The sequence below is a fragment of the Grampus griseus genome (genome assembly GCF_964374135.1).
Source record: "Grampus griseus genome assembly, chromosome: 20".
In the NCBI taxonomy this organism is placed as follows: domain Eukaryota; kingdom Metazoa; phylum Chordata; class Mammalia; order Artiodactyla; family Delphinidae; genus Grampus; species Grampus griseus.
The window spans coordinates 11,632,990-11,654,304 of NC_139014.1; the positions used below are offsets into that span (position 1 = coordinate 11,632,990).

The window sequence follows — 21,315 nt, forward strand, 5'->3', positions numbered from 1 at the left end:
AGGCGCCTTTCCACTCCAGGCAGGGCCCCCCAGCTCTCCGTGGGTGGACCCAGTCCACCATCTGTGGGACAACTGCTAGAGCAGGGGCCAGAGCTTCCTGGTTCCCTGGTGGAGCAGCTGGGGTGCAGGAGAAGCACCCCGGAGCTGGAGGAGCCGCCCAGGAACATCTGGCCTGGGGCAGAGCTCGTCTGTGCAGCCCTCGGGCCTCCTGGCCCCCCAGGTTCACCCAAGTGAGGGGTCCTGCCAGAGACTAGACTTTCCCTTCTGGGGCCTGGGGTGGGGTGGGCGGCGGAACTGGCCCAAGGCAGGGGTGAACCAGTGTCCAGCCAGCCTGTCCTGGGTGGGTCCTAGCGGGGGTGGGGTGCAGCACAGCTGGTCCTATTGTCAGCAAGCCTGGCCCCCTCCCTCCCTACCCCACCCCCGGCGGCCTGGTGGGACCACCCACAGGGCCATGAAAGGGGATTCTGTTCCTGGGGGTTCAGCTGGGGAGGGATGGGGGCCGGAGCTGCTGTGCTCCCACAGCCTGGGCTACTTATGGTCTCTTGTGCCACCTGGAGGGGGAGCCTCGAGAGGCAGCAGGCACATGTGCCAGCACTGGCCGTTAGCCTGCCTGACCTCTTTGTCAGAGCCGCACCCACCCCGGCAGCCACTTCTCCATCCAAGGCTGGGCTGACCTCCCGTGGGGGCAGGGGCTGCACCAAAGGGCCACTGGGCACCCCCTGCCGTTCCTGGCGCCCCAGCTTCCCTGAGCCCTGTCAGCTGTCCCTCTGTCCCCCTCTGTCCCCTCTGAGGCTTCAGGGCTCACCAGGGCTTCTGGGAGCATGTCTGTGTGAGGGACAAAGGTCCCAGCCAGTGTCACCATCTGTGTGTGGTGACACCGTCTAGACGAGCCCTCCACCAGCCCTTCTCTGAGGCAGGTCCCTGCCCTGGACCTGGTCCTTTTCCCCCAGACCCTGGCAGCTCCAACCCCTTCTCCTGGCCTCAGTTTTCTTGGTGGCCAAAATGGCCTCTGAATCGGCCCCCACAGGACCGCTGACGATCCCTGCCCTCCGCCCAGTGAAGATGCCCCCACGTCTCAGCGGCACCCCTCACTCTGCCCACCTGGCCCTGCCCATGCTGGAGGCGAGGAGCTGGGTCAGTGGGAGCAGCTGGCTCCTCTGAGATCTTGGACAGCATGGGGGAAGGGCCCGAGCTACCCAGATCCAGATGTGGGGATCAGGGCTGCCCTGCCAGACAGGCCCTCTCCCGCCAGCTTCATCTTAGTCAGAAGGAGGCCTGTCCCGTCCGGACCTCTGACCCCCTCCAGAGCCTTCTTGGGCCAGCCCTCCCTGTGACCTTGGCCCCTCACTTGGCCTTGCGTCAGCCCGCCTCCTCATCAGGGTCTCAGCCTCTGGGGACCCCTCTGTCCTTGCAGGTCCCCTGTAGCAACTGTCCACTGCTGGGCCGGGGGCCGTGGTGCCTTCCTGCGCTGACATTGCAGCAGGGGTGTGTGTGGGCAGCCCTGGGCCTGACAGGGCTGGGGAGAGGCCTGGTGTCACATCCGGGTGTGGGGCTGGCTTGCATTGTTCCTGTGGCCCCATGCCCCGTGTCTTAGACACCACGGGGTGGTGGCGGGGGGAGGCGAGGCTTGGAGTGTGCAAGAAGGCAGCGTGCGGAGCCGGGTGCAGGAGGCCTGGGCAGGGGCGGTGCAAGGGTTCCCTCCAGCTGAGCTCCCTGGCAGTCAGAGCTGCCGGATGGGGTGTTCATGAGGGTTTGGGAGGTCGTGCCAGCTTGTTCCCAGCTCCAAGCTCTGAGATTCTGTTATCTTCTCCATCTTTAGTCCTGCAGCGAGCCCTGGGACCCAACCCTCCCCAGCCCGCAGGCCTTGCTCCCTCGCAGGGACTGTTGCCGAGCCCTGCATCTCTGCTCTGTGCGGCCTGAGCCCAGCTCCTCCCTGCGCAGCACGTGCCAGGAGCCCAGGACTGTCCACAACCGCCTGGCTCCTGGGCTAGCTGCCCGCTGCTTTTGTTCCAGAGGTGCCCGCGGCAGCCTGGCACCTTCCCCCGGCTCTGAGCCACTCCTCCCGGCCTGGGAACAGACCGAGGCTGCCAGGCCCAAACCTGGGGTGACTGGGGGTCAGTGTGCGTGCGTGGTGGGCCAACTCTGATGGGATGGAGTGGAACAGGAATCATCCTGTGTCGCCCTCGGGCCCCCACCCCAGCCCCCAACTGTGAGAGGCTGAGGCCTGGCCACTCCCTGAGGGGCCCAGCTTCCAAAGCCACCTTCAGCCCCAGAAGGGGTCTCGCTAGGCTCCTCCCAGCAAAGCCCAGGGTGGTTGGTCCTGGGAGCTGCACTTTGATGCACGGCCTGGACACCCATGGGTTCTGACCACTGTAAACCTGAGAGGGCTTATGGACAGAAGCCGGAGTGTTTGGCAAGGAAGAGGGAGGACATGGGGAGGGGGCTGTTGCAAGGTTACCCACTTCAGATACTAGAGCAAGGGTGGTGGCAAGCGTCCTCCCAACTTGTTGCCAATGCCCCTCCTGTACCCAGGGCAGACATTATTAGTCAATCGCAGCACTTTCTAAACTGCATGTGGATGCAACCTCAGAATCCTTCTTAATCCAGCATTCTGGGTGGTCACTATCGTTTAGTAGTCTTACGCACCACAGTCGAAACCCATTGGCACCCTGAGTGAAAGGGGTGTCACATGGGAGAGAGCCAGCACCCAGTTAGTGTTGGGCATTGGGTTGGGACCCCTAGCCTGGCACGTGTGGCAGAATTCAAAATGACAGGAGTGTGCAGGACCCCAGGAGCAAGGGTGGTTTGCCTAGGTGTCTGCAGGGATTGCTGTGGGTCGAGAAAGGATGGGATCTCTCAGGGCTGGCAGGACATGGGTGCAGGGATGGCGTGGTCTGGTGGGGCTCTATCCAGAGGGACTTTAGCCTCTGCTGAGCCCTGGAGGGTGGCCCCGACCCAGAGGAGATGGGTAGTTGAGATGGTCCGATCCAGGTTTCCCAGAGCCTGCCCAGAATGGCTGGCTATGTAAAAGGATGGTTCCTGGTCCCAGGGGTTGGGGGCTCAGCCAGTCATGTTGTGGGCAGCTGCCCTTGGGACCTGATGCCAGAACCCTGCTGGCAGCCCCTGGCCTTAACTCAGGGCTCAGTGGTGGGGAGAACTTTCTAGCAACTTGAGCCTCCAGAGAGGTGGCAATGCCTTTGTCAAGGTGGCATGGGGGGCAGGGGGCATCCGTTGCAGAAGGCCTTGCCCTCGTGGGTGTGCGTACAGGGAGCTGGGGCAGGACCCTGGTAGCATGGGGGTGATCAGAGCCCTGTGCGTCAGGCCCCTGGAAGAGTTTGCTAAGCCTTCAGTGTCTGCACTGAGCTCTGTGGGCCTGGGGGTGGGGATCTCGAGGGACCCTGTGGTGGGAGGACCCCTGACCCCCACCCCGCTCCGGGGATTCTGGTCCTCTGTTGGCTGGCCATGCACCCCTCCCCCAGGACCTGGCCAGGAGCACTCCCACCATAGGGGATGCTGGGGGCGGGGTGCCGGGGCGTCCCAGCAGCCCAAGGACCTGGTCTGTGCTGCCCCTGCCCCGTTCAAGACTGCTTCCACTTCACTGCACCTCATTAGGTGCTGATGGCGTCAACCTTTTGTCCTCCGTTGCCACTTATGTCACAGGATTGGGTTGCCTCCTGGCGACTCAGAGCGTGGGGCCAGGATGGGGGGCATCCTCAGTGAGGTGTTCCCTGAGGCCCAGGGCCTCTCCCCGGAGCTCACCAGGGGCGTCCAGGGCTCCGAGGGCAGCAGGGCCCAGGGATACAGCGTGGGCTCGCGTGTCAGTTGGGGTGATCACAGTAGCCCGACCTCAAGGGGTGTGAGGGCCTGGGAATGACGGGGTTCTGGACCACACCACCCCTGAAAGAGTACTGGGTAGAGGAGCTCTGACACCCGTCCGCTGCTCCCTGAGCCCCCTCGAGAGCCCTGCATACCACCACGTTCTCCTCTGCAGAAGCCCCTTCTCCCAGGCTGGACGCAGCGGCCCTGGCTTCTGGTTTCAGAACAGCTGCTCTGATTCATGAAAATCATGTTTTATTTTCTTCTTCAGTTCAGAGAGTACAGTCTTGTTGGGAAAAGAAGGGTCCTTTCTGTGGCTGGGCTGGAAGGACTTCTCCCCTTCCTCCCTCGCTGCCCCCCACCCCAGATACCCACCCGTCCGGGCCTCTTTCCTCACACTCGCCCCGGCCACCCCACTCAGCCCTGGCCCATACCCCCTCTGCTTCTTCTTCCGTCTCCCCCAGCTGCTCCCTCCTTCCTCCCTGAACCTTAATTCCCCTTCTGGGGTCCCAGAGGGTGGGGCTTCAGGCAGGCTGGAGATGGGGGAAGGGCCCCTGGTAGATTTCTGTCCCCTCATCCCTGGCCACCATCTCAGGGTCAGAAGTGGAAGGACGTGCATGGCCATCGCCCTCCCACTGCCCCCAAAGGGTGCGGCAGGAAGGAGCCCACCACTTGGCCAGCTGAATGCCTGCTCCCCGGAGGGCGGGTGGGCGGGAGGCCCAGACCTCCCGAGGGGTCATGGGGGTCTGTGCCTGGGAAACGGCGTCTGGGAAGGAGGAATTTACAGACTTCTGTTTACCAAAACGAGGCCCCGTAAAACATTTAACAGCAGCCAATTAAAGGAGGACAGCTGTGGTGGTTTAACCGCTCCCCATACTACACACACAGGCCTCTGCCCCCCTGCCCCGGCCCGCCCCACCCCCGTCCGGCTCTCTGCTTTTGTCAAGTCTTCCAGGAGCTGCGTTTAATCTAGGGAACATCTGCTCCAGATGTGTCTCTGCACACAAACCAGGCCAGTTGGCCAGGCTCTCCGAACTCAGCCGTGCCCTCGCAGGAGGGGGCTGCAGGGGGACAGGCCTGGGGGGCGGTGGGCACCTTCCCTGCGTCCTCAGATGGGCCTGGGATGTGAACCCCCAGTGGGGAGACGTCTTGGGACTTCTCAGAGCTTTCACAACGTGCACGCTGGTGGAGAGCCTCCGAATGGGGCTGGCACGGGCCGTGTTCTGCGTGGAGCACCTCTTGGGGATAGCGTTCCAGAGCTTGACCTCAGATCCCCTGGGCTAGAGAACGTGACACTGCGTCATTAGGGCTGAACGGTGGCTACTGCCAAGGGGGCTGCCAGGAGCAGGGTGCAGGGTGCGCCATTTGGACTGGGGGCCTTGATCCTGGGGCATCCCAGAGTGTCCCTGTTGGATGCCTGCCCATTTCCCATTCTGAGTGGTACTCCTGGGGCTCCTTGTCCATCCCTCCCTCTGAGCTGGGTTCCACAGCCCCACCCACGCTGGCATAGCTCCCCCTCAGCCTCAGACCTGCCAAGGGGCCTCTGGGCCCCCCACGCTCACGGTGAGCTCCAGGGCTGCCCCCCATGCCCCCACAGATGCCCCCAGCGCTGAGACAGAGCCGGCCTTCACTCTCCATCTCAACAGCTGCAGCAACATGGCAGGCCGGCCTCCAGGCCTCTGAGGGCCTGGGGGCCTGGAGGTCTGTGCTATGGCTCTGAGCCTCCCCTTCTGGAAAGGTGTTTGTCTCGTGTATTCTGTGGAGTGGAGCGGCGCGTGCGGCCATGAGTTGCCACAAGGAGTTCCACTGAAACGGCAAAGGGCTTCTGTCCTAAAAGGAGTTTGGAAAACAGTTAATGAGCAGGTTCACACGGAACTCCCTGACTCAGACTCGTCCGTGACTTCAACACGACGCACTAAGTGGGGTGCTGGCACCCCTGCTCCCCAGGCATGGGGCTCGCAGCTCCCTTGTTTCAAGGCACAGTCATGACCTTGTTCAAACACTTGCCCTGCGACCCGCGCCTTCCCCTCGGGGACTGCTGCCTCAGGGCCCTGCTCCAGCCCCTCCCTCTCCCTGTCCCTGAGGCCACTGCTCCCTGGGGAGACCCGGTGACTCCTACTCCCTCGTCAAAGCCCAGGAGCCCCAGAAGTCAGGTGGGAAGCCGCTCCCAGCAGCCGGTCACTCTTGGGACAATCATGGGGTCCCCAAGACAAACTCATTTTCCATGGGGAAAATGTTCAGAGCATTAGCTCAAAGCATGAGTTGTGGAGTAAGACAGCGTCCTGCCCACCCCAGCCCAGCCAACTCGGCCATCCCAGCTGCAGGCCCTCCACCCACCCCTGCCCCCTCACTGCTGGGCCTGGTGGGGAAGGACCAGCTGTGAGGAGCCACATTCCAAGTGGCTGGTAGCTCTGGGCGTCCAGCAGACACACCTCCCCTGGATGTGCCTGGCCAGGACGCCAGTGCCCAGATGGGCCTCCCCGGCCAAGTGTTAGTTCTGTCTGTCTTCATCCCTTCTAGGGGGCAGGGTGTGTGTCCCAGGTGGCCAGAGCGAGGTCCAGGGTGTGGCTGGTGTTCCTGTGCTGGGCAGGGCCAGGCCAGGAGGACAAGTCCAGGCCCCTCAGAGGGACAGAAAGGGGCCTGCTTGACCTGACTGGGAAGCTCCAGGGAGGGTCTCAGGCTGGGGACCAATGCAGGGAACTCTCCTGGGGGCGATGCTGCCACAGCTGGGCACCAGCTCCTTTTGCAGATCTCACAGCACAGAGGAGGCCCGGCTGGTGGAGAGCCCCATACCTGCGGCCTCCAGCAAGGCAGAAGCCTGTCACACCCAACTAAGTCAGCCCCGGGGTGTGGGTCACTGACCCCAGAGCCGCTTGCTCACCTGGAGGCTATGGGTGGTGCAGGCCCAGGTCGTGTCCAGCCCTGCCCCTCCTGGCCAGACGCTCAGCCAGGGCTGCAAGGGCCTCTGTCCACTGTGTGTGACCACCGCGTCTCCCTCCTCCCAGGACGCTCTTCAGAGCCCCTTTTGTTGCCCTGCCTCAAAGCTCCCGCACTGCTAAGTGCTGCTGGGTGAGAAATCAAAGGCTCCCTCCTCCATCCTCCACTCTCTCCCCAGCCCATCAGCAATTCAATTTGTGCCACACCGGAGGGATGGTATTAGTCGAGTCAGAGTTAATATGATGTATTGATGGGTTGATTTCCCACCGGCGGGCTGCACGCACCAGGCTCCACGGGGCATCGCTCCCGGGCCACCCGCCAGCTTCTCGCCTCCCTGGGGTCAGGGCGGGTGCGAGCCTGGGGCCTGGAGGTGCCTCTACAGCTGTCTCCTTGCTTCTCTAGCTCCAGGGTACCCCAGATTTTCAGGGAGTCTGGCATCTACCTTCCTACCCATGAGCCACTTGGATCACCATGGAAACAGCAATGTTCTCTATGGGCAACATCGTTTCTATGGAACCCAAAAAGGCAAGTGCTGGTGTGGGGCCGTGAGGGATTGCGTGGGGCCTGGGGCACAGGTCATCCTGGAGGGGTGGAGGGCAGGGCTGGGGGCTTCTGGGGTGCCAGGTAAACGTGGCCAGCCTGGGTGAACCCTCACCTCCAGGTCTTAGGCCACGGCAGGGATAGGGGCTGGAGGAGGGTGGGCCTGCTTCTCAGGCCACTGGAGACTTTGAACTGCACGGCCCAGGACCACAGCCAAGCAGCAGGTTACATGCCGGGGTCAGGCGAGCTCGCTGAAAACACAGCCGAGCTCCCTGAGCTCTCGTGGCTCAGACGGAAGCATCGCAAACAACCGTGGCCCTGAGGGGTGGCACCCAGGTCCCTCAGCACCTGGCCTTTTGCTGTAGCACCCCCCGCCCCGCCCCGCCCCAACAGGGGTCCCAGGGACATCGGGTGGGAGTAGGGAAGGCCCCCCAGAAGCCTGTACTTCGTGCCTCACCAAGCTAGGCAACACGAGGCCCAGGACCCACCCCACACCTGGGCCTGAGGTCAAGACAGGGCAGGGGACGGGTGGCGGGGGGGGGCGGGCGGCAGCAGGGAAGGGGGGCAATAGCGTGCCCCCAGCAGACAGAGGAACATCTACCCTGTTGGCAGGAGGTGTCGCTGGAGAGGGGATGCTGAGGTTGAGGCTTTGCTGATGAGAAGGCGGGGTTGGTGGAGCCATGGGGAGGGCATTCCGTGAAGAGGGCATATGCTCACGCCATGCACACACACACTCACACGTCTGCGTGCAAAGGAGGGCATTCCGTGAAGAGGGCATGCTCACGCCATGCACACACACACTCACGTCTGCGTGCAAAGTAGGGCATTCCGTGAAGAGGGCATATGCTCATGCCATGCACACACACACTCACACGTCTGCGTGCAAAGGCCCAGCCTCAAGGAGCCCGTGGGAGATGTAGCCACCTGGAGATGAGACAGGTGTGGGGAGTGGCATGAGGCCTTGCTGCCCTGTCTGCAGGATTTTCCTTGGTGGGGTGACGTCTCATTTGCATTTTATAAAGATCTTCTGGGGGTGGTGCCCAAGAAGCTGGGGCAGAGAGATTTTTCGGTTAGTTACTGTGTTTAGATGACAAATAATGGACTTGAATGGGGACATGGGATCCCATGGGAGACCTGAAATGGGCATGAGGGTCAGGGGGTTCCCAGATAACCCCCCATTTATGGCCCAGGCTGTAGGAGGGCGGCGCACCTGCAGAGGAGCAGTTCAGAGGGGAGGGGTGAGTTCAGCTTCCTTGCAGAGGGACTGGGGGACCTGCCTTCTCAGGGGTGACTGGACATTCATGGTGGGGGGTCAGTGCCAGAGGGGCAGGTTAAGCGGTTGACCCAGGCCAAGGAGAGGGACCACCTGGGTAAGGAGGGTGGATAAGGACAGAAGCAGCTCCGGGGAGCCCAAGGATCCCCAAGATCAGGGCTCTGAGTGGGGGTTGGCTTCAGGTGGCAGCAGCTAAGCAGGAGAGAGTCCTGAAGGGTCTCACAGAAGGAAGGGGACCCCAGAGAGGTGACCCTGCGAGGCAGGTTGGCGGCGGGCCTGTGGCCAGCCCTCCTGCCCTTCCACCGCCGTCCCCAGCCCCTTCTCACAGCCTCCCACTCTGTGACCTCAGCTTGTCTATGTCCTGGAGCCCATCTTGCATCTTTGTCCAGGCAGGGCTAGGGAAGGCCTTGGCCCAGCCCAGGGCTGGCCAGCTTTGATGGGTGCAAGTAAGACCCCGCCTACAGACAGGGCCAGGAGAGCTCCCCAGCCCCATCAAGGGTAGGGATGGACGCTGGACGCTCCCAGGGAACCAAGTCTCCTCGGGGCTGGAGGCCAGGTGCACTGCTGCCCAGAGGACAGCCCCCCGCAGGCGTCAGGCTGAGCACCTCAAACTCCCACATCAGCCGCTTGTGTGCTGCTGACAGTGCTTGTCAGGAGCAAGCAGGTGGTCCCAGCCCCAGAAATCGGACCCACAGCTAGGGACCCCCTCCAGGGTGTGGGCCCCTGGCTTCCAGGAGCACTCACTGGCTGGTGGCCTCCTGCTTTCACAGTGCTGTGGTGGAGCCCCACCCAAGAACACTTTGGTTTTGGAAATTGAGCTAATTAGGTTTAGCTACACTCTTCCCCCTTGCTTTAATTAGCAGGAAATTGACAAGTAATTTACATGACTCAGGACGGTTTTACAAGTTCTGAAGGTTTCTTTTGTTCCCTCTCTGCTCCATGCCATCCAGGGTGCCAGCTGGGTGTAGATGGGGTTGGCCCTCCAGGGTCCCCAGAGACAGGCTTAGGGAGCTGTGGGTGTCCCCAGGGCTGGCTGGGGACCCAGGTAGAGAGCAAGGCACCCCAGGTTGAGGGCCCATGCTGGACAGCAAGCCGTGGCCCAGCGCAGGGAGCTGGGGTACACCTGCCACCCACCCAAGCTGGATGGGCCCAGAGCTGTAGAGGCATTGAGAGCCCATAGTGGACTAGGTGGGGACGGCCATCTGGGACCATTTTCCTTTCTTTAAATGATCCTAGGCCCCCAGCCTGGCTGGGGGCCTCCCAGGGTATTCAGGAGGTAGGTGGGCCCGGTCCTTCACACCCGGCCCATTCTCAGACACATACCTGCCCTGGGCCTCACTTCCTCCTGGGGGTCTTAGCACTTACAGGGGGCTACTAAAGGCTGTCCACTTTACTGTCCACAGTGCACGGTCCTGCTTACAGGGGCGTCTCTCAGGCAACTCTCCACGTGGCTGGGCATCCTGAGCTGTGTGCTGTGCACTTAGCCATTCCCCAACTGTGAGCCCACAGCCTCCGCAGCTTTTAAGGTTCTGACAGCTGTTTGTAGAGACCCAACCAGTTTACACTCCCCCAGCATCGTGTGGGGTTGGGGGAGAGGCCCGTGGCCCCAGACCTCACCCCCTGGCTCTGGTCAGGGCACACTGCCGCCCGCTCCCGCCTTCCCTTCACTAATCTCCATGGGTACAGCCGGGCACAGGGGCTGGGCTCTTTGCAGCTCCCATCTCCTAGGGGCTGAACATAAGTCAAAAGCTCTGGGGCATGGGGAGTCAGTGTTTAATGGGAACAGAGCTTCAGATGAAGCTCATCAGGGACGATGAAGAATTCCGGAGATGGACAGTGGTGAAGGCTGCATCACACGAGTGTACTAATTACCACCGAACGGCACACTTAAAAATGGTTAAAGTGGTGATGTTTACATCACGTGTATTTTACAATTATAAACCTTCCTCATAAAGTGCCAGTGGGTCAGTGTCAGCTGGCAGTGGGGAGGCACCTGGCACAGTGTCTTGGGGGCACTGAGCCCTCCAGCCCCTGCCCCAGGCTTCCCGGTGACCTCAGCTCTCTCGGCACACAGATAACTTCTACCTGCGCAACCTGCCGCCCCAGCCCACGCTCCTGCCCGCCAACCACAACTTCCCCAGCGTGGCCCGGGCCGCCCCCGGCCACCCCATCGGCTCCTGCAGCCGCGACCGGGGCGAGGCCGGCCACCTGCAGAAGGGCGCCAAGGAGTTCGACCGCTTCCTCATGGGCAAAGAGAAAGCCGGCAAGGCGGCCGAGGGCAAGGAGCGGCCGGCGGTGGAGGAGGACGTCGTCAGGGGGCGGCACAAGCTGGTGCTGCCCATACCGGGGGACTCGCACTGCAAGGAGGGTGGCGTGGCCCGGGGTGCCTGCGAGGGCCGCCCCAAACACCTGGCCTCCTGCCTTCTCAACACCAAGGTGCTCGACGGTGAGCTGGGCAGGTCCGCGCTGGCCAGCTGCGCGGGGGGTGTGCTGGGGCGGCCGGGTGTGGGCGTGCCGGCCTCCGGACGCTGCACCAAGGAGGCAGCCGGCCCCGTGGAGCCTGGGCCAGCCTTCGGCGAGTGCCTGGAGCGGAGGCAGCTGCTGCACCATGCCGTGCCCTACACGGTGCCGTCTGGCCTGCCCGCCGGGCCGCCCCCACCCCTCAGCACGGCCGCCGGCTCCTTCCCCTGCCTGCAGCTGCATGGGGGCCCGGATGGGCTCTGCCCCCTGCAGGACAAAGTCCCCCGGGACCCGAAGGCCAGCGGGCCCACCTTCGTGCCTTCCGTGGGACACCTGGCCGACAAGAGCCGCCCGTTCCAGGTGGCCGAGGCCTGTGCCGTGGCGGGTGAGGGCAAGGACCGGCACCTGGATGGGGCTGCAGTGCCTGACCATGCTGCGCTTTATGGGGTCTCCTATGCCCACCTGAAGGCCGAGGGCAAGGGCGAGCGGCGGCCCGGGAGCTTCGAGGCGGCCCTCAACCCCCGGCTGAAGGGCCTGGAGTACCTGGACAGCGCAGGCCCCGAGGCCCCCTTCCCGGGGCTCCCCAAAGCAGGTCTGGACAAAAGCGGCTACTTTGAGTTACCCGCCCCCTCACAGGACTGCGCCCGGCCAAGTCACCAGGACCCGTTGGGCGGGAAAGTCACCCAGGCCTGCTGCACTTTAGACAAGACTGCCAGCAAGGAGACCCCTGTGGGTGCCCCCGGGGCCCAGAAGGTGGCTCGTATCCGGCATCAGCAGCAGTCGGTGGCCCCCGAGGTAGAGCCGGGGGGCAGCGGGGCTGAGGCCAAGCGCAAGTCTCTGGAGCTGGCGTCTCTGGGCTACGGCGGGCCGCCCCCGCACCCCTGGAGTGTCCAGTCGGGCCAGGGGGCCACCGTGGCCATCAGCGAGGAGTGCAAGGCTGGCGCCTACCTGGACCCCTTTGGCGGCACCCTGCAGCAGGCCGCCCTCCTGCCTCAGGACCTGCCCGCCCCGCCTGACGAGGTCTCGGCCATGAAGAACCTGCTCAAGTACAGCAACCAAGCACTGGTCGTCGGCCAGAAGGTGCCCTTCGTGGGCCTGGGGGGCCTGAAGGCCAGCTGTGCCCAGCAGGACGGGAAGTTCCCCGCCTCCAAGGGCACGGGCCAGGCTCCCGGCGACATGGAAAGGCCCGACTGTGCCCGAAGCCGAGAGCACGACGCTCCGCATGGCGATGGGGAGGTGCGGCAGCCGCCTGTGGGCATTGCGGTGGCCTTGGCCCGGCAGAAGGACACGGTGAGCCGGGCGGAGTCAGCCTACAGTGCCAACACAGGGCGGCAGGGCCGGGCAGCCCCCGCCTTCAAAGGTATGGCCCCTCCACAGAGAGGGAGGCGTGGGGCTGTGTTGCTGACCTGCCCTCATCCACGCACCTGAGGCTCCCAGGGCTGTGCCCTGGGCCTTTGTGCCCATCACCTCCCCATGTCTCCAGGCCCTCCCAGGGCTGCCCTGCCCTGCCCCTTCCCTGCGAGGGCCACGGGGCAGAAAACCCTCTCTTAGTTCATCGGCCCCCCTGGCTCGAAGTAGGGTTCCTGCTGGCTCCCCAGCCGCCCCAACCCTCGCCCCTTTCTACCATCTTTAACCTGTGCAGCTGGCGGTGGGCCCCGCTCCGCCCACGCTCTGGACCTGGAGGCCGAGGAGGAAAGGGTGCGTCTGTGCGAGGACCGCTTGGGGCTCGCCGGCCGTGAGCTGCTGCTGCAGTAAGAACCGGGCTGCAGCCTTCGGGGTGGGGTCCGGGCCGTGCCTCTGGGCTCACCCGATATTGCCGTGTGGGATTAAGTGGCCGCTGTGTCAGGTTTTGTGGCCTGTCTCAGGCACAGCTGTGCACCCACCCCAGGCTTTACTGGGGTTTCTGTCGCTGTTGGAGGGAGTTCTGCTAACTCCCCCTCCCTCCTCTGCTAATTCTCCTTCTGCTGGGGGACTGCTGCTGGGACAGATACCTCTGGCGCTGAGCGTGACCCCGAGGGGTGAGGTGGAGGAGCTGGGCCAGGGATGGCAGCTGTGCTGAGCCCCCCACCCATCCCCCGTGACGTACAGGGACAACAAGGACCTCGTGGAGTTCGCCCGGATCCACCCGTCAAGCGGCTGCCCTGGAGACCTGGCCCCCCATCTCATGATCGCCGGGGGCTCCTCCCTGCAGAGCAGCCAGCTGGGCGGGGACCCAGCCCCCCATCCCCACCCTGCCCACCCCCCCTGGCTGCCCCGCACCCGCAGCCCCTCCCTGTGGATGGGGGGACATTCCTACGGTCAGTGCTCTGAGGGCAGGTAGGGGTGCATGGGGCAGGACAAGAGTCCTGGCCGGGCGTGGTGGCCATTGCTGGCCTGGGGCTGACAGCCCTCAGCCTGGAGCCCTGCTTCCTGCCCCGCACTGCCTGACCTCAGTGCCCTGTCTCCCCAGGCCTCGGGCACCCTGCCCTGCACCAGAACCTGCCCCCCGGCTTCCCTGCGTCCGTGCCTGGCTCCATGCCCCCCGTCTTCCCCCTCTCCCAGGATGCCCCCACACAGCTCGTCATCCTGCCTCCTGAGCCCACGCCCCACGCCGCCCCCCATGCGCTTGGTAAGGGCCCCCCGGGCCAGGCTATTCGCGTGTGCGGCTGTCAGAAGTGGGTCTGAGGAAGGGAGCAGCCCCCCACGGGGGTAGGGGAAGGGACAGGGAGGCAGGCACCCGGCCAGAGCCCGGGAGGCAGGTGCGAGGCGGTCGAGCGGGAGGTGAGGGCTGGCAGAGGCCAGCTCGGTGGCTGGGATGCAGCCCGGCGCTCTGTCGCCGCCGGGGGCTGACGAGCCCTTTGGCCCGGCCCACAGCTGATGTCATGGACCAGGCTTCACTGTGGCCCCCCATGTACGGGGGCCGGGGCCCTGCCTCCCACATGCAGCACCCAGGCCAGCTCCCTGTCTACTCGCGGTCCCAGTTCCTACGGCAGCAGGAGCTCTACGCCCTGCAGCAGCAGCAGCAGCAGCGGGCCGCTCAGGCTCTGGAGCAGCAGCGGGCCACCCAGTTCCAGGTACCTGCCCCCTCGGCCACACCCAGCTGGGACCCAGGACACTGCTGGCTGCCTGTCTGCTGCAACCTGGCCTGGCCCAGGAGTCCCCACTGCACACTCCCCCCACCCCTGCCCCACGCTGATGTGATGCCCTGAGCAGGGGGCCCAGCCGGGCTGAGCCTCTGCCCCAACCCAACAGCAGAAGCCTGAGGACCGCCACCTGGAGCTGGAGGAGCCCGCCCAGGAGAAGGCCTTGAAGTCCACCCACAAGCCAGTTGCCTTAACCCCCACGGCCAAGGGCACCCCCTCACCCGCCACCGCAGGCCCTGCCAAGCTGTCACCCTGCTGCCACTCTCCCGCCCCGAAGCCCCCCGCCGCCAGCTGCCCTACACCACCACCGCATCCTGGCGCCCCGTGCACTTTATCCGTCTGCCCCACCGGCAGCCCCGGGCCAGGCTCCAAGCTGCCCAGCGCCGAGGAGAAGAGTGGGGAGGGCCAGCGGCCCGGAGCCGACCTCAACACGTTGGAACCAGGTGAGAGCGGGCGGCACTGGGCTGGCCTTGGCCTGCCCCCCTCCACTCAGGCCTGTCACTTGTCTGGTGGGCGGGGCTGCCTGGCTTAGCACCTTCAAGGGTGTCCTCACAGACCCAGTCCCCCCAGTAGGGCCTGGGGCAAGGTCGCCTGTCCCTCTGCTCTTTCTCTTCCTTCTTCTCCACAGTCCTTCTGGGGGACCCACAGGGGAGGCACTCAGGGCCCCCGCCCCTGGCAGATGGGGCAGGATGAAGGTCAGGCCCAGCCGGCTGGCACTGGAGCCTTGTGGATAAGGAAGCGCCTGGCCTGCCGGGGACAGTGGCAGGACCACAGGGCAGCAGGCACGAAGCTGGGCAAGGGAGCTCATCCTCACTGTCAGGGCCCGAAATGCCACCACTTGGGCCCAAGGCAAGGAGAGGCAGCCTGTGGTGGAGGGTCCAGGCCCAGCCTCGGCCTCTGCAGCTGCCCTCCCACCCTCCGCCCCGCAGCTCCTCCACAGCTATTTGATTCTCTCTGAATTAGGCTGAGCGTGTACACGGGAAGCCCGTGTGGCGAACATAAAATTCGTCCCAGTTCCACAAGAAGGAGGCTGAAGCCATCCGAGGTTGTTGGGTTTTTTTTTGCAGAGTTTTTTTCCTTTTTTTTTTTTCTTTTATTGTAGTTAATGGGGCATAATGCCTCCGACAGGCTGCCAGCTCGTTCTGGTTCAGGGAAAGCCCTGATTCAAGTATCTTGTTTTAAAATCCCCCTTTTCTGGTTAGCCACACCACACAGACCAGAGATGGCCTCCAGGGACCGCCATGGACCCCCCCACCCCTGCCCCACCCCCGCACGAGGCAGTGGCTCGAGCTGGGGAGCACACAGCTGTCCTGGCCAAGGAGGAGGGCCTGGGGGCTTCCCCTCCTGCACCCGGTGCTCCCCTGCTGCCCCCCTCAACATACCACGTCCCCATTCCTGCCTCACACATTTCACAGGCAGAGGGTTGGCTGGGGACCCTCCCCGTCAGGTGTGGGTCTGAGGTGTTTGAGGTCACCCTCACCCCCAGCTGCTCTCTCCTGACAGCGCCCTCTTTTGCAGACCTGCCTCCCGGATACGCGTGCCCTGCGGCGGGCTCGGGCTTCTCCCTGCCCCGCATTGTGCACTCATCTGACCTCTCGGACCCCGAAACTATGCAAACCGCCCCGCCGGGGGCCCAGCCTGAGCTGGCCAGGACGTTCCCACCCGGGGAGCTGGGCCCACACAGCCCCCAGAACCTGGAGGAGCCTGGGCTGCCCTCAGGGGCCAGGGAGGCCACCCAGGAACTTGCCGCACACCCCAACCCTGCCGAGCGGGGACCCCCGGGGAAGGCAGCGGACCCCAGCCCACTGGAGGGGCTGCGAGAACTGCGGTGTGGGGCCCTCCTCGAGGGAGGGGGACCTGAGGCCACTGGCCAGGCTGATTCTACTCAGGGAGGGGCCCAAGAGGAGAGGACCACAGAGGAGGGACGGGAGGAGGGAGAGCAGGGGCCCTCATTGGGGGCCAGCCCCCAGGCCACAGAGCAGCCGGCAAGGAGCCTGGGTGCCCCGGATCAGGCCACGCCGGGCGAGCAGCAGGCCCCTGCAGAAGCAGAGGCGGAGGAGGCGGCCAAGTTCAAGGAGGCCGAGCTGGAGGAGGAGGAGGAGGAGGACTGGGGGCTGACTCCCGAAAACAGCCAGCCGCCCAGGGAGCTGCCGGGTCTGGACGCCCTGGTGGCAGCCACCATCAACCTGGGGGATCTGCCCGCTGTCAGCCCACTGGACCCTCAGCCCCGCACTGTCCCTGGGCCACCCAGCACAGCTCCCCTGCCCCGTAGCTCAGGGATTCATGGCATTGCCCTGCTCAGCGAGCTGGCCGACCTGGAAATCCAGCAGCAGAGGACTGAGCCAGACCTACAAGGTAAGCCCCATCCCTCCGGAGCCCCAGGAGCTGGACCTTTGGGCATAGGCTCAGGGTCAGCCGGCCAGTGGCCTTCAGCCCTGCTCCGTTGTCCCCACAATGTGGCCCCTTGTCAGGAAACCAGGCAGGTGTGCCCACACGGTGTTACCCCCAGCCCTGGCTGCAGGGTGAGCCATGGGGTAGGGCCTCAGGGCCAGGCCTGCACCCTGACGATGGTGTCAGAAAGGTGGCTGTGTGTATTCACGGTGCCCTGAAGGGGCTTGAGGGTGTCTCCAGTTTACACACAAGGATGCCAAGGCCCACAGGGGTGGGGGTGGGGGGGTCAGGTCACTAAACTACGGCCTCACAGCCAGGAAGCGGGTAGGAAAGACGGTGCTCTCGCTATAAGCTTTCACTTCCTTGGGTTCTGCAGCTTCCGAACCTAGCCTGCACGGGGCCCAGCTCAGGACGTGGCAATCTCGCCTCCCAGGCCCCAGGGAGGTGGCACCCCCCACGTCCCCCTCAGCCTCACTAGGCCTTGGGGCTGACCTGTGGGACAAGATGCTCCTGGGCTCCCTGCACCCTGCCCAAGGTCCCCAGGGTGCCAGCCCAGGGCTGGTGCCGCCCTGACTCGGACCAGAGCCCAAGGGCCAGGTGTTTGCTTAGGCCTCTCTAGCACTTAGGTCCCCCACAGGGACCCCTCCCAGGCGCTCCCTGCCGGAACCCCTCAGGCGGTGAGGGGAGCACCCCCAGCCAGGCTTTGTGCCCCGTTGATACTTATAGAAAGAACCCAACAAAGTCCTCAGCTGGCCCACTCGTTTTCCCACCGCGTGAAGCTCTCCACTGCCCACTGCCAGCCACCAGCACCTCTTGTGCTGCGTGGAGCTACGGGAAGGTTCTTGTAAAGTTAATTTCCCTGAAGGTCTCTGTGTCACTCCTCTCTTGTCTGACCAGAGGGGCCACCACTGTGCTGAAGAGAGTAAGCCGGGGGGCCCTTGCCGGTCAGGAACTCTGGGAGGGCCTCGCCTGGAGCTGTAGCGTGAGGCGGGGCTGCCCCAGTCAGGGCCTTGCTGCCCAGAGCCACCGAGCGAGTGTGGCTGGCGTGCGGGTGCACCGAGCAGGCTGCCGGGCGCCATGTGTGTGGCCACCGGTCTGTGCACGTGAATGCCTGCTGGACCCGTGCCCGTTCATTGAATGGATGCTCACGTGTAGACCACGTGTGTCCCATTGTGGGTATTGCAGCTGCCAGCCCAGGCCAGGCCCTGCTGCCACTGGTGGGTCTCCACCCAACCCTTCCCTTCTGGAACCTCCAAACCCCCTTCTCCCCTCCTGTTTCTCCCAAAACCCCCGCCCTCCCCTCTTGGAGCCCTCAGGCCTTCACCCTCCCCTCCTGCTGCTCCCAGGCCCCCACCCTCCCTCTGTCCCAGTTACTTGGCACGTCTGTGCAGCCTCTCAGCTCTAGAGCCGTTCCCTACAAGCTCAGTGACTGCTTTGCCTGAAATTACTTAGGAAATCAGTTCATTTTCTGAGCAAAAGGCAGGACTCACAGACAGAGGAGGCGGGAGAAGACCATGCCGGGAACGGGCCAGGGTACAGAGGGGAGAGGGAGGGGTAGAGATCCAGAGGGACATCGGGGCCTCCTGCCCCCTCCTCCCAGAGGAGACCCCCTGAAGTACCTCCCAGGCCAGGCAGAGCTGGTGAAAGGCCAGGTGGCGGCCCCTGAGAAGTGGGGGTGAGGAGGTAACCAGGTTCTGAAAGGTGACACGGCCCCCAACTCCCATAGCCGGGCCGAGTGGAGCTGGTATTCAGGTCCCGGGCTCTTTGCTCCCAGGCTGGGGCCAGCCCCACCCTCACTGATGTGGGCGTCCAGAGCCCTCACACCCCGCACCAGTAGGACTTGGCCGCAGGACCCTGGCTTATCCCCCACCTGGGCTCAAGTCTAGGGAGCTCAGTGGGCAGGCTGCCCAGCCCGCGGACTGCCATCGCAGGGGGGCAGGGACTCAGGCCCCAGATGGAGCCCTGGGGTGGGAGGGAGTCGGACACTTCTCTGGCCATTCACTTGGCTGGCGTGGATGCTGGGGCCTGCCTGCAAGGGCCCATCCCCAAGACACCCAAAATGCTCCACTCTGCATTTGGAGGGGCCACTGGGGGGCATGGTGCCCACTGGGCTTCCCATCCACCCTGGAATTTTGGGAAGGCCAGGCCCTGTCCCTTCCGGAGTATGGTTGCCCCTTGTTCCTGAGTGACCCACCTGGTTTAGGTGAGTCAAGATCCCAGACCCCCCTTTTGAACTTCCCTGCTGACCTGCACCCCTCCTCCCACCTTCTCCTGGCCCCAACAGCTTCTACCGGCCTGGCTGGTTGGGGGAAGTCCAAGCCTTCGGCCTCTTCTGTGCCTGTGGAGCCCTCAATCTGCCTGGACAGCCCAGCCCTACATCTCTTCCGGGACAGGGATTATAGACCCCCGAGGCTTGGGGGTGGGGCTGTTATTGTCTGCCGCACAGCTCCCTGAACTGGAGAGCAAGGCCGGTTGTTTGGAGGCCAGAGAAGAGCCCAGCAGCACCACCACCCCCGCCATCTCCCCGAGCCCACCATCCCCTCGCAGAGCTCACCCTGCAGGACTTTGCAGTCTCAGCAGGCTTAGCCTGAGGAGTGGGGGCCGGGGTGGGGGGGCTTCAGGGAGGAACAGAGGGGCTTCCTAGCAGTCACAGGGACCCCAAGAGATGAGGAGACCCTGTGGAACTTTTAGCTGAAATGGGGCTTGCAGATATCCCTGCCCCAGCTGGAGGTGGGAGGAGAAAGCCCCCTCAGCGCCTCCCCCACCTTCCCAGGGCACCTTTGACCCAGCAACCCACCTCTGGCCTTGACCCAGCACTGCGTACAGAGGGTTGAACTTCCGGTGTCCACCTGTGCTTTGTCCCATTACTGAGGGTGGGTCACTGTGATAACTCCATCAAGGCTATGGCTGGGCACTTCCCCTTTTGTAGTTACTAAGTATTTCGTGGGGAGGGACTTTGAAATGGTGTGATATCCCCTTCCCCTTCAAACATTGGATTCATTTATCTATATCAGTGTGACTTGTGGAGTTTTATTCGCTTCAATCCGTTATAATGTGTCACTGTCACTATTTAATTTTGGTGATTGAATTATCTCAGATTTGGCCCCTTCAGCTGGATCATCCTCTGAGAACTTCCTGTGTTCCAAGCTCACCCCGAACGTCCCAGTCCCTGGAATCAGCCATTTCTCCAAGGAGCCCAGTTCGCTTCCTCAGAGAATTTTAGAAGCCAAGTTCAGGGTGCTAGGTGTGCTCGTTGCTACTGGGGTGTTGCTGCTCTCAGGCCTTCTCAGAGGGCAGAGCTGGCTGTGTGTTCTAGAAATCACGACTGCCCACTGACACCTCCAGCTCTAGGCACCCTGTCTGACCCCACAGGGCTCATCCTGGCTGATTCCTTCCCCAGCTGTAACTCCTCGTACGATCAGCCCACCTGTGCATGCCCAACCCCCATTTCTGCCACCACCCCTCTCCCCGTGGTTGCGCTCAGTCCCAAGTCTCCACTCCAGGCCTGTCCCCTGGATGGACACTGCCCTCCACTGGCTCGGCTCTGACCCTGCACTGGGCCATCCCTCCCCACCCACCGGCTGACTCTCCGGGTTTTCATGGATCTGGAAGAGGGCAAAAATGCAAGGCAGTTTCTGTTACGAGCATAGCAAGCCACGTGCCTGAATGGTTTGGGCACTGTCCTGAGGACTTGTGCCATCCCAACCGGCCTGGCCCACAGTAACCAAGGGTGACATCTCTCCCACCCAGAGCAGAGGCGAGTGCTAGGTGCCCATCTCATTGTTCCAGGCCGCCTCGCCCTGCATGTCTCAGGGAGTCCGGCTGCCTCCGGGCGTCTGGGGGTGGGGGTGGGTACATGGGGTAGGAGGGAGTAGTCTGGGCTGTGCTGAGATGCAGGCTGACATCAGGAGCCTCTTGCACACACACTGACCCTCATGTCCCCTGCAGAGGAGGAGGATGTGCTAGCCTTCAACCTGCAGCGCCTGGCCACGCTGGCCTCAGCCTGGTCCCTGGTAGAGGCTGCTGGCCTGGACAGCCCCGCCTCCTTGGCCCAGCCCTCCACTGCCGACTCCTGCAGGGCTCCCACGCTCACCCCCCGTATGCAGATCCTGCAGCGCAAGGACACCTGGACCCCCAAGACCAAGCCTGTGAGTGGGGGGCCCTGGTCGCCCCCATTGCCCAGTGCCGTGACCTGGGGGAGGCCTCGAGTGCCCAGGCTGGCCACCTTCCCACCCCATCTTGGTCCCCTAGCTGGGCTCACAGGCCCCTGTGCCCCTGCCTACTAGGTATGCCCACTGAAGGCTGCCATCGACCGGCTGGACACACAGGAGGTAGAGATGCGCGTGCAGCTGGCGGAGTTGCAGAGGCGCTACAAGGAGAAGCAGCGGGAGCTGGCCCGGCTGCAGCGCAGGCATGACCATGAGTATGGCCCAGGCTGGCAGTGGGGTGGGGAGGGCTGGAGTGTGGCTTGTGGAGACACCCCCAGTTCAGGCACTGGGGCAGATGTGGGCACAGCCCAGCCCAGGGCCACCGCCTTGTGGGAAGAGGTCAACCTGTGTATGCTGGGATGAGTTGGGCCAGAAGTGGGGGCCTGGGAGGGTCCCCAGAGGTAGTGGAAGGTTGAGGCGTTCACTCAGTGGAGAAACCAAGGGAGAGTGGAGGGGTGGAAGGACCACCCAACAGAGACTGGTGCGAGGCAGAGGCCGGTCCTCATGATAGGGGGGCAAAGGGTGAGAATAGTGGTATCTGAGAGGGGGCTGGGAGGCTGGGGCAGGA

General features: G+C 63.8%; 1 protein-coding gene across 2 annotated transcripts in view; it reads left to right on the forward strand.

The window, feature by feature from the left end:
• BAHCC1 (BAH domain and coiled-coil containing 1) overlaps nt 1-21,315 on the forward strand; it is a 54,503-nt gene that overhangs the window by 22,563 nt on the left and 10,625 nt on the right. The window contains exons 3-12 of one of the 2 annotated variants that reach the window (XM_082679038.1): nt 7,156-7,290; nt 10,641-12,386; nt 12,669-12,777; nt 13,115-13,323; nt 13,476-13,634; nt 13,880-14,079; nt 14,258-14,645; nt 15,652-16,503; nt 20,488-20,687; nt 20,826-20,962. In XM_082679038.1, coding sequence (XP_082535164.1) covers nt 7,156-7,290; nt 10,641-12,386; nt 12,669-12,777; nt 13,115-13,323; nt 13,476-13,634; nt 13,880-14,079; nt 14,258-14,645; nt 15,652-16,503; nt 20,488-20,687; nt 20,826-20,962 — 4,135 coding nt within the window. The remainder of the gene's footprint in view (nt 1-7,155; nt 7,291-10,640; nt 12,387-12,668; nt 12,778-13,114; nt 13,324-13,475; nt 13,635-13,879; nt 14,080-14,257; nt 14,646-15,651; nt 16,504-20,487; nt 20,688-20,825; nt 20,963-21,315) is intronic. The other variant, XM_082679039.1, reaches the window with a different exon arrangement.